Source organism: Typopeltis vanoorti, chromosome 3 (genome assembly GCF_054136105.1).
Source record: "Typopeltis vanoorti isolate ZY-2024b chromosome 3, IOZ_Tvanoo_1.0, whole genome shotgun sequence".
Lineage (NCBI taxonomy): Eukaryota > Metazoa > Arthropoda > Arachnida > Uropygi > Thelyphonidae > Typopeltis > Typopeltis vanoorti.
The window spans coordinates 69,526,546-69,543,396 of NC_143551.1; the positions used below are offsets into that span (position 1 = coordinate 69,526,546).

General features: G+C 34.2%; 1 protein-coding gene across 1 annotated transcript in view; it reads left to right on the plus strand.

The window, feature by feature from the left end:
- The window catches only part of loj (p24 family member logjam), a 57,800-nt gene extending 41,766 nt beyond the window's left edge, over positions 1 to 16,034 (plus strand). The window contains exon 4 of the mRNA XM_090415699.1: positions 15,433 to 16,034. Coding sequence (XP_090271825.1) covers positions 15,433 to 15,666 — 234 coding nt within the window. The 3' untranslated portion in view covers positions 15,667 to 16,034. The remainder of the gene's footprint in view (positions 1 to 15,432) is intronic.
- Positions 16,035 to 16,851: the final 817 nt, after the last annotated feature.

Genomic DNA, 16,851 nt, shown 5'->3' on the forward strand with positions numbered 1-16,851 from the left:
CTTTAATCCAGAGTATTTTAGTAATAAGGTGTGACACCATTGTGGCTTCTTGTAGATGGAAATATGACTTCTGCATTACTTCAACCTTGGCATCACTTCTGGGTCTGGCTCTGGCTCTAGTTCTCACCGATGAGACTCAATAAAGGTCGAAACCAGTTTGGGTAGTGGCCCTTCCCATAATGCATAGCATTATATATGTCTGTAAGGATATGTGCATTGCATTATGGGATACTAAGGCAATTGATGCAAAGTTATTACCCTCTATATATAACCCAGTCATGAAGTGACTTCATGTGCAAACTTTGTTTGCTTACACTTGGATAAAGGATGAAACTGAGAATATAATTTCTTGGCATCTTTAACTTATAGTATAATCAAGTGAAAAAATGTTCAACAACAATAAAATGACTCAAATTAAACCAAAATTCAAATTACTCTAAATTTTAATATGGATCCTAAATACCAAATTTCATTCAATTCCATCCAGTCAAGGAAGAATCATTATTATAGTCTGAACAGTTCTGCTATTATAAATAGTCCATTATAACAAGAGAGCCAGGGTGGGCAGTCATTAGCCTCTATATTATTATTATTATTAAGAGGAGTCAGAGACTCATCGGAGGGAGGCCACATATTACACACATCAGCTGTCATGCTTATTCTTGAATTCACTCACGCTGCTTGCACTCACAACATCCAATGGCAATCCATTCCAATCAGGTACCACCCTCTGAGAGAAAAATCTAGCCCTCACACCTTTCTTGGTGGCCTTCATTCTCAGCTTCCAAGGATGCCCTCTCGTCCTTTCCCCACTCTCCATAAATTGAAAAATTCCATCAATTGAAATCCTGTATGACCCTTTCAGAAGTTTGTAAGTCTGAATTATATCACCCCTCTTTCTCCTGTTTGCTAGTGTCTGCAGCCTACAAATTCTCAGTCTGTCTTCATAATCAGTATTCCACAATCCTGATATCATTTTTAACACTCTCCTTTGTACTCTCTCCATATATCAGAATCACAACGGAAACCAGGAGACCAGATCTGCGCACAATAGTCCAAGTGAGGTCTTATCAAGGCCTTGTAAAGAGGCAAAATAACATCCTTATCTTTACATGCGAACGTTCGTTTCAGCATTGCAATTATCTTTTGAGTTGTATTTGCAATCTTTGCCACATGGTCCCTAAACTTCAACTGCCTATCTATTAACACTCCAAGATTCCTAGCCTCATCAGTTTCTTCTAGCCTAATCCCACCAATATAATATGGCATTGGATATCTAATCATGTCGAAGTGAATAACTTTACGTTTACTGACATTGAACTGACACCCATTTTCCCATGCCCACAATTCTAGCCTATTCAAATCATTCTGCAAAGACTGCATATGAGCAGCATTCCTGATTACCCTACCTATCTTTGCATCATCAGCAAATAACTGTATTTCACTTGTCAAATCCTTCCCAATATCATTAATGTGTAGATTGAATAACAGTGGACCAAGCACTGATCCTTGTGGTACACACTTGTTACCTTAAACCTTGCAGACTCAGATCCACTGTATACCACTTTTTGATATCTGTCAGTCAGCCATCCTCTTATCCATGCTAAGATTGTATAACCCAAACCCATTTTCTCCAATTTATGCAGCAGTCTGCCATGCTGTATTCTGTCAAAAGCCTTAGCAAAATCCAAAAGTGTCATGGTGTATCCATTCCCCTAGTCTAGTTCACTGGTAACATTGTTATAGAATGTGAGCAAAACATGACCTTCCCTTAGTAAACCCACGTTGTTCATTGCAAAGTAGATATTCACTGTCAACCCATTTCTGAATGTGGGCCCTATCCAATTTTTCCAAAATCTTCATCACCACTCCTGATATACTAATTGGTCGATAGTTGGATACATCGGTCTTTGCAGCACCCTTGTGCAATGGAATTACCATACATTCCTTCCATTACTGCAGAATCTTCCCTGTTCCGAGACTCATATTAAACATTCTGGTCAAAGGAATGGCCAGTTCAGCTGAACACTCTTTTAGCACACATGCTGATATTCCATCAGTCCCTATTGATGAATTCTTATTCAGTTTGTGCAACTGCTCTAATACCTCGGCCTCACACACACCTATGTTTCTTCATCTAGTGAAGAGGTAACAGTGAGCTCAATGTTGCGTTCACCAGGTTGATATCTTTTAATGAAATGGACACTCATCAACTGAACAACCTCTTCTGCATCTGTAACCCTCAATGGCATGTGGATTTAGAAGAGTTATTCTTTCATATTCATTCTTTATTTTTACTTGCAGCATATCGATAGAATTCTTGTAGGTTGTCTTTAGCATGCAGAGCCGGTTTCTTTTCATAATCAGACTTTGTTTTCTGCACAACAGTTGTGACTTTTCTAGCCTGCTACTTATAACGTTCATAATGACGTCATCCTTATGCAAACGGTATTTCTTCCACATTGTCCTTTTCTTATGAATCTCTTGCTTAATAAGATTACACATCCATTCGACTCCTACTCTATTTATTCTTCAAACTCTCTGAACACATTCTGATATCGCATCATTTAAGTATTGTTTAAATGTTTACTGTCGATATTCTTTTCATCCAGCATCTGTTCCCATTCCACCGAACTCAGTATACTCCTCAGTTGGTCATAATTTCCTGCCTTGTAGTTCAGCATGTAACCTTTTCTGAATGGAACATTCATAAACTTAGTCACTTTCCAAGTGAGTACCGCATGATCACTGTCACCAACTGGAGGCAGAATAATTACATCTGTAACTGAAATGCCCACTGATACTATAATCATCTAACAGCTCAATAAATGCATTTTCATTCTTCTCATGAGATTCTACTGCTACCCAATCAATATTTGGATAATTAGTCTCCCATTATGATTACTCTTTTTTTTGTGTTCATCTTTTCTATTTGGTGATGCATTTCTTCATCACCAGCAACCGATCCACCAAGTTTGTAACAACACCCCACTATGTAATTGATCTTGTTAGATTCCACCTCACACCATATGTCTTCAAACTCACTGCCACGTGAAATATTGTTAATAGTATTACTACATTCATAGGTCTCAACTGTAACTGGATTTAAGTCATCCAATATCATTAGCAGCAAGCTCTCTCCTCTCCTATCTATGCTATTCCTTCCTAAAAATACTCTACCCATGACACTTAATACCAGCTAGTAGGTCTGATTCTGATAGCCAGGCATCACTAATTCCTACAATCTGAGGTCGCAAAATATTGACTAAGGCAACAAACTCTACTCCTTTGTTTCTGATACTCCTAGCATTCGTGTACAGACATAATAATCTACCTGCGTGTTCTTTTGTATACTCTTGTTTGCAGTCTGCCTGACACGGTTGGACATCTTGCAGATCTTGATTCCTCTCTAATGTAAGGCATTAGAGAGGAATAGAGATCTGCAATGTGTGCATCTTTGCACACACGATTGGTCCGAAATGGACGAACATAAACCCGAAATCATTCTCACCTTGTCAACATTTCCATGACAAAGCCCATTCCCGTCATTAACACAGTTATATACCATTGTTGCTCTTACACTCACATTCACACCATTCCTCCCTTTATAATTTAGTTTTCCTGACTTTGTGTTAGGTCTCATACCATTTATTAGTTTTTCCAGATTCCTGATACCAAATGCATTCAGGTGTGGGTCATCCCTCTTATACAAATCCAATCTTCCCTCAAATTCACTCCACACATCCAAAAACTCACATCCATTCCTTCTACATAGTCTATGCATCAAGTCATTTGCCATCATAGCCCTTCTTTTTAATTCATTTTTATCATAGTGAGGTAAATACTAACGATTTTCACTTTCTCACTCTTCACTTTTCCCTCTTCCAGCAACCCTTTCATGTCCTCTCTCATACTGAAATTATCGGCAGTTAAATCGTTAGTACGTTAAACTACGATTTTGTTTACTTTTCTTTTCTGTTTTTGAATTACTTGCGTTATATTTTTAATTTTCACTCCAGAAAGCTCGATGTTATAAACTCTCATCTATAGTTGATTATCGTAAGTGTGGCCAAACAGGCAGGACACCGAATATCAGAATTTCTGAACACAAGGACTACATCTGGTTTCACAAGTACAGCCATTCTGGTCTTGCAGACCATGCTCTGAATACACGCCACAGAATACGGTGGAAGAAAGCTACAATAATACACCGTAGCAAATACAAATTCGAAAGACTATTTATGGAATCAGCCTCAGCCCTAAGAAACTCCCCAAACCTCAACAAATTTGATTGTATGCGACTGCCCCAAATTTGGGAGGCATACATCAGCAGACCTTCAGCCCAACAGCCAAGAACACCTACTTAGCCCGTTAGAGGGCACCATCAAGACTTCTAGGAGAACGATAGCTTCATATCTTCATTCTCAGTTACTGTGTTGTAGTGCCTGCATGCACATGCTTTTTTGTAAGTTCCTTTTGAAAATGGCAATGTGACGTTGTCGAAATATTGGAAATATTTATTAAAGTATAATTTAATTTATATTCGGATCTACGTTGTTCAATTCCCTAAGTGATTTAGAAATCTCATCTATGGTATGTCTTATTATAGAGTCGCCATACCAAATAACTTCTTTCTTTTTTTACTAACGTCACTTACCTCCGTTACAGATAAGTAACGAAGTAAACAGATAAGTCAGGAAATAACGAAGTTATTTCCTGACTTATCTGTTTCTGCTTTGTTGTTTCTTATTTTCCTATTCGTTTTTCTTTTTCTCCCTATGCTCATTTAAACGTCTCTCAACTTTTTGCAATTTCCGCATTGTCTCTCTGATGATCTGCTTCAACTTCGCTATTTTGGCGGTTAATTGATTTTCATTATAAAATTATAAAATTGGAGGAAAACTCACATGAAAAGATTTATTAACATAGAATTTTCTGACTAAATATCATAGGCATCATCAGTATGTTATCACAATAGTAATTAAACATTAATAGAAAACTCTGAAAAGCACCACCTAAGTACCCAATGTGAGATAACTAAAAGAAAACATCAATAATTTCCTAACATTTAAAAAAAAAATTCACGAAAGAAGTCCAGGTGAGGTTGATCAGTTCTTTATAAGAACAAGTTGATAAGTTTACCTCCATATGAGACCAGCTAACTCATCTTTAGTTGAGAAGATGATAAAGGTGCTTTGCATTAAGACAGGATTCAAACCCAGGTCTTTCCAGGCAAAGCACATTGTTGATATCAGCTGAATTACTTAAGCTTATAAGTGCACAAAAAGAAAAGAGAAAGAAAAAAAAAAACAGCATTTTATAAATTCTTGCATACCCAGCAGTAATTCAGTTACTTTTGCATCACCATAGATATTTCATTGGTAGGCCTCGTACATCAAACGTGGGCATATTTTCAAAAGTTTCTTCATATTTATTGCACCTGCATGAGTTATGGATGGCTTTTCATTATTGTTATGCACAAAAAAATTCTTAATCTTAATTTGTAAGAGTTTGCATAAAAAAAAAAAAAAACTCTAATCTTTTGGCAACCAATTTCATTCATTTCTCTAAATATGCTGTCTGTGTCACAGCAGTAACCATTTCTATTACTTGTCACAAAATATTAGGCTAGGATTTTTTCTATTTTCAAGAATGAAAAAAAAAAAGTTCCTGAAGCTAGTAAGTTTTGAAGATGAAATCCATGCATTTGGATTGTTTGGATAAATTCAGATCTCTAACAAGATTCCCTTTGTTCAATTTTTTTTTTGTCTTCCTCATCGAGATAAATTTTTGATTGGAAACAGAAAATTCATCGTCCATGAGTACTGCTATATCTTGTAGCAGTAGTGGAGTAGGTGCTGGAAGATCTCCAGAGTAACACATGCCTTGTTATGGAAGATTCTAAAATTGGCTATGAGGGTTGTTTGAAAAGTTTGGTAAATTTCCAATAGATGGCAACACAATTCATTCATTCATACCTGTGTCGGCATGTATCATCTTTTTCATGACCTCCAGAAAAATTTTACTGTTAAAATTTTTTAATGTTAAAAAATTTCACGTGTTACTCAGGAAGATCACCAGAGTAACATGTGCCTTGTTATGGAAGATTCTAAAATTGGCTATGAGGGTTGTTTGAAAAGTTTGGTAAATTTCCAATAGATGGCGACACAATTCATTCATTCATACCTGTGTCGGCACGTATCATCTTTTTCATGACCCCCCCGGCAAAATTTTAGCCATGTGCAACGCCTAGTTCTCGTTTGGCAAACATTTAAAATGATTGTGTTCACATTTTTCATAAAAATGGAGAAAAACGAGTTTTGTGCAGTAATAAAACACTTTTATTTGAAGAAGTGGATGGCTGTGCAGATCAAAGCTGAGTTAATTGCAGTTCATGGGGACTCTGCACCAGCATTAAAGACTATTTATTTTTGGATAAATGTGTTTTAACGTGGTTGTAAGTCCATCGAAGATGAAGTGCGCTCTGGATGCCTGACTGAGGTCGCTATGAAGGAAATGATTGACAAAATCCATGCTATCATTATGGAAGACTGCCGAGTGAAAGTGCATGAGATTGCTGAGATTGTAGGCATCTCAGCTGAGTGGGTGTATAATTCCTGCATGAAAAATTACACATGAAACAGCTGTGTGCCTGATGGGTGCTTGATTGTTGACTGTCCATCAAAAATGCATGCAAAAAAACATTTCAGTACAGTGTTTGGTGATGTTTAATTGCAATTCACAGGATTTTTTTTTTTGTAGGATTTTTTGCGTCGATTTATGACTGTAGACGAAACTTGGATCCATCATTACACACCTGAGTCCAAGCAACAGTCAAAACAACGGACAGTGCCTGGTGAAAGAGCACCAAAAAGATGGCGATGACCACTGTTTTTTTTTTTTTTTTTTTGGGATTCCCAAGGAATTATCATGATAGACTATTTGGAAAAGGGTAAGACAATAACAGGAGGCTATTATGCGTCATTGTTGGACCGTTTAAAAGAAGAACTGAATAAAAAACAGCTAAGATTGACACACAAAAAAGCACTCTTTCATCAAGCCAATGCACTGTCCCATACATCAGCCGTTGCAATGTCAAAATTGCACAAATTGAGGTTTGAATTGGTTCCACATCCACTGTATTCTCTGGATTTAGTTCTGTGTGGCTTCTTGTTTCCAAACTTAAAAATTTGGCTCAGTGGGAAAAAATTTTCTTTGAACGAGGATGTCATCACTGCTGTCAAGGACTATATTGCACAATTTGACAATTCCTAACCTGACAAATCTTTTTAGATGGGATGAAAAAATTGGAACCTTATTGAACCAAAGGTGTAGACCTCAATGAAGACTGTGTTGAGAAATAAAGGTGATTTTTTTCCAAAAAAAAAGAAAAAAGTGTTTAACTTATTTTTTTACCAAACTTTTCAAACAGCTCACATATGGAATCAGATGCTTGTTTTTCATACCAAATCCAGAGACAGTAAAATAGCAATTACTTACATGATCTTTCAGTTCTCTCCAAATCATTGGCATCCTAGAAATCATAGACCAACCTTTTCCTTGAACCATTGAGTCAAATTAGACAGATTTGCAGCAATAATGAGGAACTGAACATTTTATCTGTTTCATCCAAAGTAATAAAAGTAAAGGTCCTTTGAGTGATGTGTGGCTGCCTAAACTTGTGAATGAACATCTATAATACAAGCATTCTGTACTTGTTTTGACTTATTCTTTTAATTGTAACATAATAATAAAAAATAAGAGATTCAAAGACAATCTGAGTCTAAAAATCTACTAGACCAGTGGTTCTTAACCTTTTAGTAGTCATGGTCCCCTAAGTATCCTAAAATATTTTCGCAGTCTCCTAGTTTGTAGTAACATAATAAAATTTTTTTTTTAAATAGTGGTTTTACTTACTGATTATAATGACAAAAAAAAATCAGAAAACAGAAATCAACTTTATTTAAATGTATTGTAATGACCTCTGTTTTTGAACATTCTCTACTAATTTATCTATTCTTACTTCAATTGTGTTACTCAGTGCTATTTGTATGCAGGAGTCTATTTGGATTGTTGTTTCATTTTAATATTTACCATTGTGGAAAATTCCTTTTCACACAAATATATAGAAACGAAAGGCAACAAATTTTGAATGGCAATGGTGAACAGGTGCAAATATTCCCTCTGGATATGTATCCAAAATTGGACCAAACTTTTCTTCTTGGAAAAGTACAAAAAACGTAGATCAGACTTAAATCTTTTGTCAATTCCAGTAGCATGTCATTGTTCATTGGTGATAAATTTGTATTTTTGCAGTTATATGGATCATGAATACACAATTTTCTACAATCAAGTTCATTATTTGGAAGATATTTATCGAAGTTTTCAATTAATCTCTGGAGATGATATATAATTAAAGAATTTACATGTAGTTTATCAAAGTTAAAATTGTAGTCTGAAATCATTTGTGAATAGTTCGGAAACATTTCAAAAATGTCTGAATATACTCTTTGAATCCATCTATGTAGTTTTATTTTCATTGCCTCTATTTTACCTAGCATAGTAAAAAAATGTTACTGGTTTCCTCGTAAAGATAATTTATCTGATTTAGAATAGAGAAAATATTTGCAAAATATGAAAGTTTTGCAATCCAATTTTTGTCATAGAAATAAATTGCCAAGCTGGATTTTTTTTTATCATTTAAAAATATTTTGACTTCCGTTTTTAATTCTAATAAATGAGCAAGAATTTTCTCCTCTCTACAGCCATCTAGTTTCTATGTGAAGTAGAAGTGACGTATGGTCTTCACCAACTTCTTCACAAAACAGAAAACAGCCTTGAATTAAGAGCATTGCATTTATAAAATGTATAATTTACAGCAACCATCATTACTTCATGTAAATCCACTCATTTCTTTTTGAAGCTGGTTGTTCTCTGTATGAAACAATGAGCAACCATTATATTAGAATATGCAATTTGTTTTATTCGAGAGACAACATTGATATGATGACCTGTTATAGCGGCTGCACCATCTGTACAGATTCTGACACAGTTTTGCCACTGTAAGTCATTGGATGTGAAAAATGAATTTATTTTGTTAAATATACTTTCACTTGTTGTATCAATTTCTAATACTAAACATTTCTTCAAATATATCTTCGTTATTATGATCAGTATATCGCACGTATCCCAAAGAGATACTCTTGTGGGAAATGTCAGTTGATTCATCTATTTGTAATGAAAACCAAGGAGAATTTTTAATATTTTGAATTAACTGCTCTTGGAGATCGTCCACAATCAGTGTAGTTCTATGACAAATAATATCTTTCAACATAGGTATTTCTTTGATTTTATTAGCCTCTGATATCCCAAACAGTTCCTCACAAATATTAATCATGCATGGCTTTAATAAACTTTTGCCTATCGTAAATGGTTTCTTTGATTTTGCAATATGCAAAGCTGTTATAAATGAAGCTTTAACTAATGATTTATTTCTAACAGTTATTGCATTCATGAAGGTCTTCTTGATTTACCTCCTAATAAAATGATAGATGCTAGGTAGATGCCAGTCATGACATCTACCTAGCGGATGTCATGACTGGCAGTGTTGCCAGCAGTGAAAAGTCGACTTGTGGTGTCATCACGAAAAAAACTACTGTATTAAACTGCATCATTCAGATTACTAATACAAAATGATACAAGTTTGAAATAAAGTAAAATAAAGAGCAAAAAATAATTATTTTAAGAGATTCAAAATTTTAAAAACTATAAACGTTCTATAAATTTTCCACGGCCTCCCAGTTAAAAATAACTGTGCTAGAGACTGATTTTGTTATAGTATTCCTTGATATAAAATATGTCCAAACCATGGCTGTAATCATTTTTCATACATCCACTATATGCCTTGGCAGTTACAACAACGAAAAAAGAGGGACAATGAATTGACAATTTAAAATTTTAGCATTATTTATTGATTCATGAAAACCCTGTATTATTTGTTAAAATCAAACTTAACAAAACATGTCTGTTAAAAACAAACAATCGTCATATGATGAAATTTCTGAAAAATAGCATATTTGAAATACATTAGAATCAATGGAATTGCATAATGTTATTTTAGAGAATCAGCAGATATAATCATAAAACACAGGACTTAAAACAAGAGAATGGTCATTGCACATTGTCGAATTTTGGCAGTATTTTATCTTCATTTAAGCCATTTTTGTAACAATTTTTGGTTATAGACCTTCCTGGTTTGTCTCCATCTTTCCCAATGCCACCATTCTCTAGCCGTCTCCACTAGGTCATCCTTCTATCTAACCTCTGGTTATGTAGGCATTCGTCTTACTTCATGTTGATGGTATTTGTCCATCTATTGTTTTTTATCTAAGCAAATATGTCCTGCCTATCTCCATTTTGTTTTTAAAATCTCTTTCTCCATATTCAACACTTTTTTTTGTTTCTTTTATATCTTCATTCCTTATTTTGTCTTGTAGTCTGTTTAGCACGGCTCTCTCCATCCTGCACTCAGTTTTTCTCATTCTGTCCAGTATTTGTTTAGTTATTGACCATGTCTGATCCATATGTCATAACCAGGACGATGCACAGGTTGAAAAGTTTGGCTCTATTTTCTGGTTATATTGTACTGCATATGAATTTTTTCCATTTACCAAAAGCCATCCATCCTAGCTGAATTCTTTTTATTTCTTCATGAATACTTCTTTTTTCTAACGTGAAAATTCTTCCAAGGTATATGTATTCTTGTATACGTGCTCTATTTTTTTTATTGTCTTATTATTTGTTCTGTTATCTGGTTTCCTGTGATATTCTGTCATTATTTTAGTGTTTTCATAGTTTATATGTAATCCTACTTTATTTGATACTGTATTTAATTCATTCATCGTTTCTTCTAGACCTCCAAATAAAAAAAAATTAGAATAATCAAAATGTGTTGAATGATTTTCAATTCTAATTTATTTCATAGAAAATAATTATTACCAAATATGAATTGTCATCATCTAAATCTACTTGCTTTGTAGATTATATAACCATGCAAATGCATAAAAATGTAATATAAATTATAAGAAAACTTATTTGAAAACATTCACAAAATTAGAATAATTTTTAACATGTTAGACATGCGAAAATAAATGCCCAAAAATTACATTCAAAGGGAAACAACATGATAATTAGTACTTTGTTGCTTTTATGACTTTAACTTTTATGACTGTTTTGTAAACGGTTGGGCATATTATTTATTAGCGGTTCACCATCTTTTTTTATCAAAACATGCCATAAGGTCTGCAGACCAGAATCAAGTTAATTTTTGTCTCTTGGGGCAACTTCTTGATGGGGTTTAAATGCAGTGAGTTTGCCCATCAAGGAATTGCATTGATTTGCCTTTCTTTGAGCCATCTAGTAGTGGTCTTGGAAGTGTGACAAGACGCTGAATCTTGCTGAAAAAGTAAATCACCATCACATAAATCTTCCGATGCTGTAGCATAAAGTGCTCAAGAATTTCTTTGTACACTTTTGAATTGACTTTCGTACGCAATACACAACTTACATGGACCCCTCTGCAGTTATATAAGCCCATGCCAAGACAGACATTTCAAATTTCACCAAACGTTTCATGCATTCTTTATCACATCACATGCTTCTTGCTTAAGACACCAAAACAGGTATCCCTTGATGACCATGGGACACACAAAACATACTTTCATCACTAAAAGGTAACTTTTTTCAGTTCTCTTGATCCCACAACAATCTTTGCTTACACCATCGTGCCTTAGCTGCCTTTTGCTTGGAAGTCATAAACGGCTTCGTCTTAGGCACATGTGACTTAAAACTCAATTTGTGAAGTCGTCTCAACATTGTAGATTTGGACACATTCACACCTAGTTTTTTCCATCACCTGTGAAAATGCCTTGCACTTTGGAAGCAGTTTTTCTTCACGATATTCTTCGACTCCTCTATCTCTTGATGTAGTTATTTTTTTTTTTGATAAATTTGATTAATTTTTGACTGCTATTACAGTGATTTATTTTGATTATTAGAATACTGTCTCAATATTCTACTCATGTTTGCTTGAGAGAATTTCAATAACTTAGCTATAAAACTGTTGAGTTTGGCCTTCTTTGTGTAGAGACACCATACGAAACTTCTTAGCTTCTGATATGTCACTCGTTTGACCCATGTTTAGCAAATGATTAACTGAAGTCCACATGCAAATGATTCCTCACACACGAGTTAGTCCTGCAGCTACTGAAATATATGCTAATTCTATACTGTCCTCAAACCAGTCTGAAAAATTTGGAATATTCTAATATTTTGATATGCTAAAAATTATTCTAATTTTGTGAATGTTTTCAAATAACAGTGTTCTTAGAATTTATATTACATTTTTATATGTTTACATGGTTATATAATATACAAAGCAAGTAGATTTAGATAATGATAATTCATATTTGGTAATAATTATTTTCTATGCAATAAATTAGAATTGCAATTCGTTCAACACATTTTCCTTGATTATTCTAATTTTTTTATTTGGAGCTGTATTATTATCATCATATTGTAAATTATTTAGTTTTTTACCATTGATATTAATCCCTTTGTCACTAAAATCTAGTTCAATCTGAGCATGTTCTGAGCAACTTGCATTGAATAGTTTGGGTGAAATGGTATTTCCTTGGCATACCAATTGTGAGATTGTTTCATAGTATTTTCATATTTTTGTTATCTGTTTTTTTTTTGTATCATTTTATCTTCTCTTTTCTTTTTCTTCTCTTATTTTTTCTGATTGCTTTATTTATATCTCTAAGTCCTACTATATTTCTTTTTCCTTCTCCAATCAGTTGTCTTCTTTTGTCCAATAGATTTTTTGTTTTCTCTGAGGTTTTTATTTTTATTCTTTTGCAATGTTATGCGTACCTTTTTATAATGATTAGATTTTACTCTGTATATTATTAGATATTATCCATTTGTAGATTTCAGTTTTTATTCATTTTATTTCTTTGATTGTATAATTTCCTTGCAATTTTTTCTTTTTTTATTTCCTTGCAATTTTTATAAGTTTTTGTTGGCTACTAATGTATATCTTTACATACTTTGTTTTATTCTGTTGCATCCTGTAATTTTTTTCTTATATTTTTATTTTCCCTCTAACTAATCTCTGATCACCTCCTGATTTGATTGATGACTGAAATATCTTTAAATATTCTTATACAAGATAAAATATAGTCTATTTTACTTTTTCTTTGTTCATTTGGACACTAGTCAATGTCAATTTTTTATTTATTTTTTGGTTTGGTCTTGTAAAATGTGTTTGTATGGTTCCTCATAAAGTTTAACATAATATTTTGTCATTCATTTTGTTCTTGTATGCTATTCTTTCCTATATACACTTTTCTAGCTCATTTTTATTTTCCCCCAGTCACATTAGTCTCCCAATACCATTGTGTAGACTGGTAGAATCTTGCTGCATTGTATTGGACACCATGTCATAGAATTCTTCCACTTCTTCATCTTCATAAATGCTGGTTGGTGCATATATTTGTATTATTTTAATGGTTTTTTGTTCTGATGTTTACACTATGATATGTATGCTATCCATTCTGATATTCCTGCATATTTAAGTTAACCTTGTTTGCTATACTTTCATATCTAAGGAAACCTATCCCTCTCTGTTTGACATTATTTGGTTCTTTCCAGTAAAGTACATTTCCCAAATTTAGTGTTGTACACATTTCTGATTTTCTTTTCATTTCACTTAGTCCTATTATATCCCATTTTATTTCGTTTATTTCACGTTCTAGTTTTTCCTTTTCGTCATTTGCTGATGTCCTTACATTGTATGTGGCGACAATGAAATTAGTTTTCTTTAACTTGCTGTTATTATTTTGTTTCAGAGAGTATGTCTGGTTTGATAGCTCCATTTCTCAACATATTTATGGTTTTAATTGGGGGGGGAAATTTTTCTCCCACAATGACAAATCATCTTGGGAGAAGATTGATAGTAGCCTATCTGACTTGAGCTATGGAATATTAATATCAGTATGATCATTTTGCTGTCCAAAAGAAGATTTAACCTGCTTCTGTTCCTATCCAGCCTACACTTCCCTGCTTCAGTGTCCAAGTAAGTACTGTAGTCAGCTGTCAACCCCCAAAGAGGTGGCAGATGCTGTTGAAAAGCTGCTTCTCTGAAGTACCATTGCACGTAGTAGTCTATTTGACTTTTTGTTTGTTCATTTGGACTCCTCCATGTCTCCAATTTTTGGTTTGGTCTTTTCTTGTAAAATGTGTTCATAGCATTCAACTAATTCCTCATCATAAAGTTTTAACATCATATTAATATCTTATAATTTTGAATAACATTACCGAAGCAAGATCTATAGAAATTGCCATGGTGTGGTAACATGCTTGCACAATCACAGTTGTCCATGTTATATTAGTAGTTTTCTGCAGTGTGTTCAAAAAGAAATGTGACCCGTGTAAGAGAATGGAGGAGAATGAATTTCACAGCCTTGTGAGACCTCCCCCCCCTCACTCATCTTATTGGGAGAGGCTTGAAGTTCCATTGATCTGTAGAGTAGGGTTTCTGGATTATCTGACCTTAAGCTCACCAACGGCATTTATGTATTGTAGGCCAAAAGCCTTTTGTGGATGGATTCACATGGGGGGGGGTGAACATGATATAAGTCTGTATGTTACAGATACTTTATCCATGAAAGTGATTTGTTATGGAAAAGGGGGGGGGATATGTTTGATATTGATTATTCGGGATTTTATTGTAAACGTACCTAGGTGAATCTAGCCTTAGTTGTAATGCAGTGTAGAAAGTGTGTTTCGAAGTTTTTGGGACTTGGGTTTTTTTTTTTCCCCTGATTTTCTCTGGATCTTATACTGTTTCTTTATTTCATTTATGATGGCTGCCATACTGCCTCCATTAACCAACATGTAACCCAACCACCACCATTTAAAGATTACATTTTGCATAGTGTTACACAAGATTTTGTAGCATGCTATGCTTGTGACCTGTATGCTCCCTGTCAGTTAAAAATTTGCAGGTGAAAGACAAGGGGAGTGCATGTCTCTGCTCTTTCTACTGTCTACAATAGAAAGAGCAGAGTGATTTTGATATCAATAACCATAGTCTGCAGGCTCTTCAGTTATATAGAAATTGAACAACAAAGGTTTTCATTATGTTTTAATGAAAAAAAAATTATATTAATAGTTGTATTCAATTAGAACTTAAATTTAATTTGAATTGTTTGCAAATCTTTATTACTATTTTAGTTTTTCATTTTTCAAGAATGGTTACAGATTGCACTTTAGAAATTTAGGAGTAGGGGTCACATGTCTGCCCACTTCTGTTTTAATTGATTGCATTGTGTATCACAGTTTTAAATTATTATGAATATACTTTTTTAGGGAACATTAAAGAATGTGGATGGAAGAATTGGGGAAATGTTAAAGTATCAAGATCACTCTAGAAGACAAATGTCACGTGATTGGTATGTTGTGAGCAGTAATAATGATTATGTGCAGTACTGGTCTTTGGCTCAATGTTTGGTGATCTTTCTTGCATCCACTTTGCAGGTGTATTTTGTGCGCAAACTGTTTGACATAAAAGAAGTCACTCCAACATCCAAGCCCAGAGCATAAAAACAGACTACTTATTATATGGTGACAAATTGTTTTATAGGGAATATATTTTAAGTGATATCCTACTTACATAAATTTGTACATTTTCATAGGAAAATAATGTGCATAAATGTATAATTATCTTAATGTTATTGCCAATGGTTGTGGGTATAAGGCTGTTTTAAGCCCTATTTTGTGGGATTATTTATAATCCAGAGTGTATTATTAAAAAAAAAAAAAAAGATATTTTTAAATTAAACTTTATATAATGTACAATGATGAAACAGTTTCATGTTGTTTCTGTAGAAAAAAATTCCCCTCCCATTTTCTTGTGTGTAAAAAAATGTTGAAAGTATATTTATAAACCAGTCTGTTTTTAAAACTTTTCACTTGTTTAATGGATTTAATGTAGTCTCTTTTGTTATACAAGGAGTAATAAATTATTTTATTCCTGTGTGTGTGTGTGTGTGTGTGTGTGTTCAAAATTCCATGTACAAACTTTGAGGGGAGGTAGAGAACATCAAAATCAACCATATTCACATAGAAAAGCATGACCAGAAACACCACCGGAAGGTACTAACAGGGACACAAATATACAGAAATAACACAAGTCAGTAAGTAGTGTAAAAAACTTTATTAGGCATAACTGAACAGTTACGCCTAATAAAGTTCAATAGTAGTTGGATACATAATGCGGTTTCACATCAGGTGCTCAAAAGTTATGACCATTAGCAGTGATGCATGCCTGACACTGATGACGCATTGATTGCTGTACATTTTCAAAAATACCTGGAGTTTCCCAGATATTAACAGCGCCGATAGTGATTCTTGCCATGAGGTCCATGTTGGAGGCAACAGGCATTTCGTACACCATGACTTTAAGGGCATTTCGTACACCATGACAGAAAGAAATCAATGCCTGATAAATCAGGTGAGTATGAGGGGCCATGCGATGGGCCCCCATACTCCACCATGCCCAATCCATCAAGTCCCCAAAGAACCTATCCAAATACTGATGCACAGAAATGCCAAAATGGGCTGGAGCCTTGTCGTGTTGGAAACCACATCTGCCGACGCACAGTCATTGGAACATTGTTCAGTAAATCCGGCAGAACTTCTTCCAGAAAGGTCCGATACTTCCGATACAGGTATGGGCTGACTAAACAGTCAGCAATGATACCTGTCCATACATTAATGGCGCGTGTG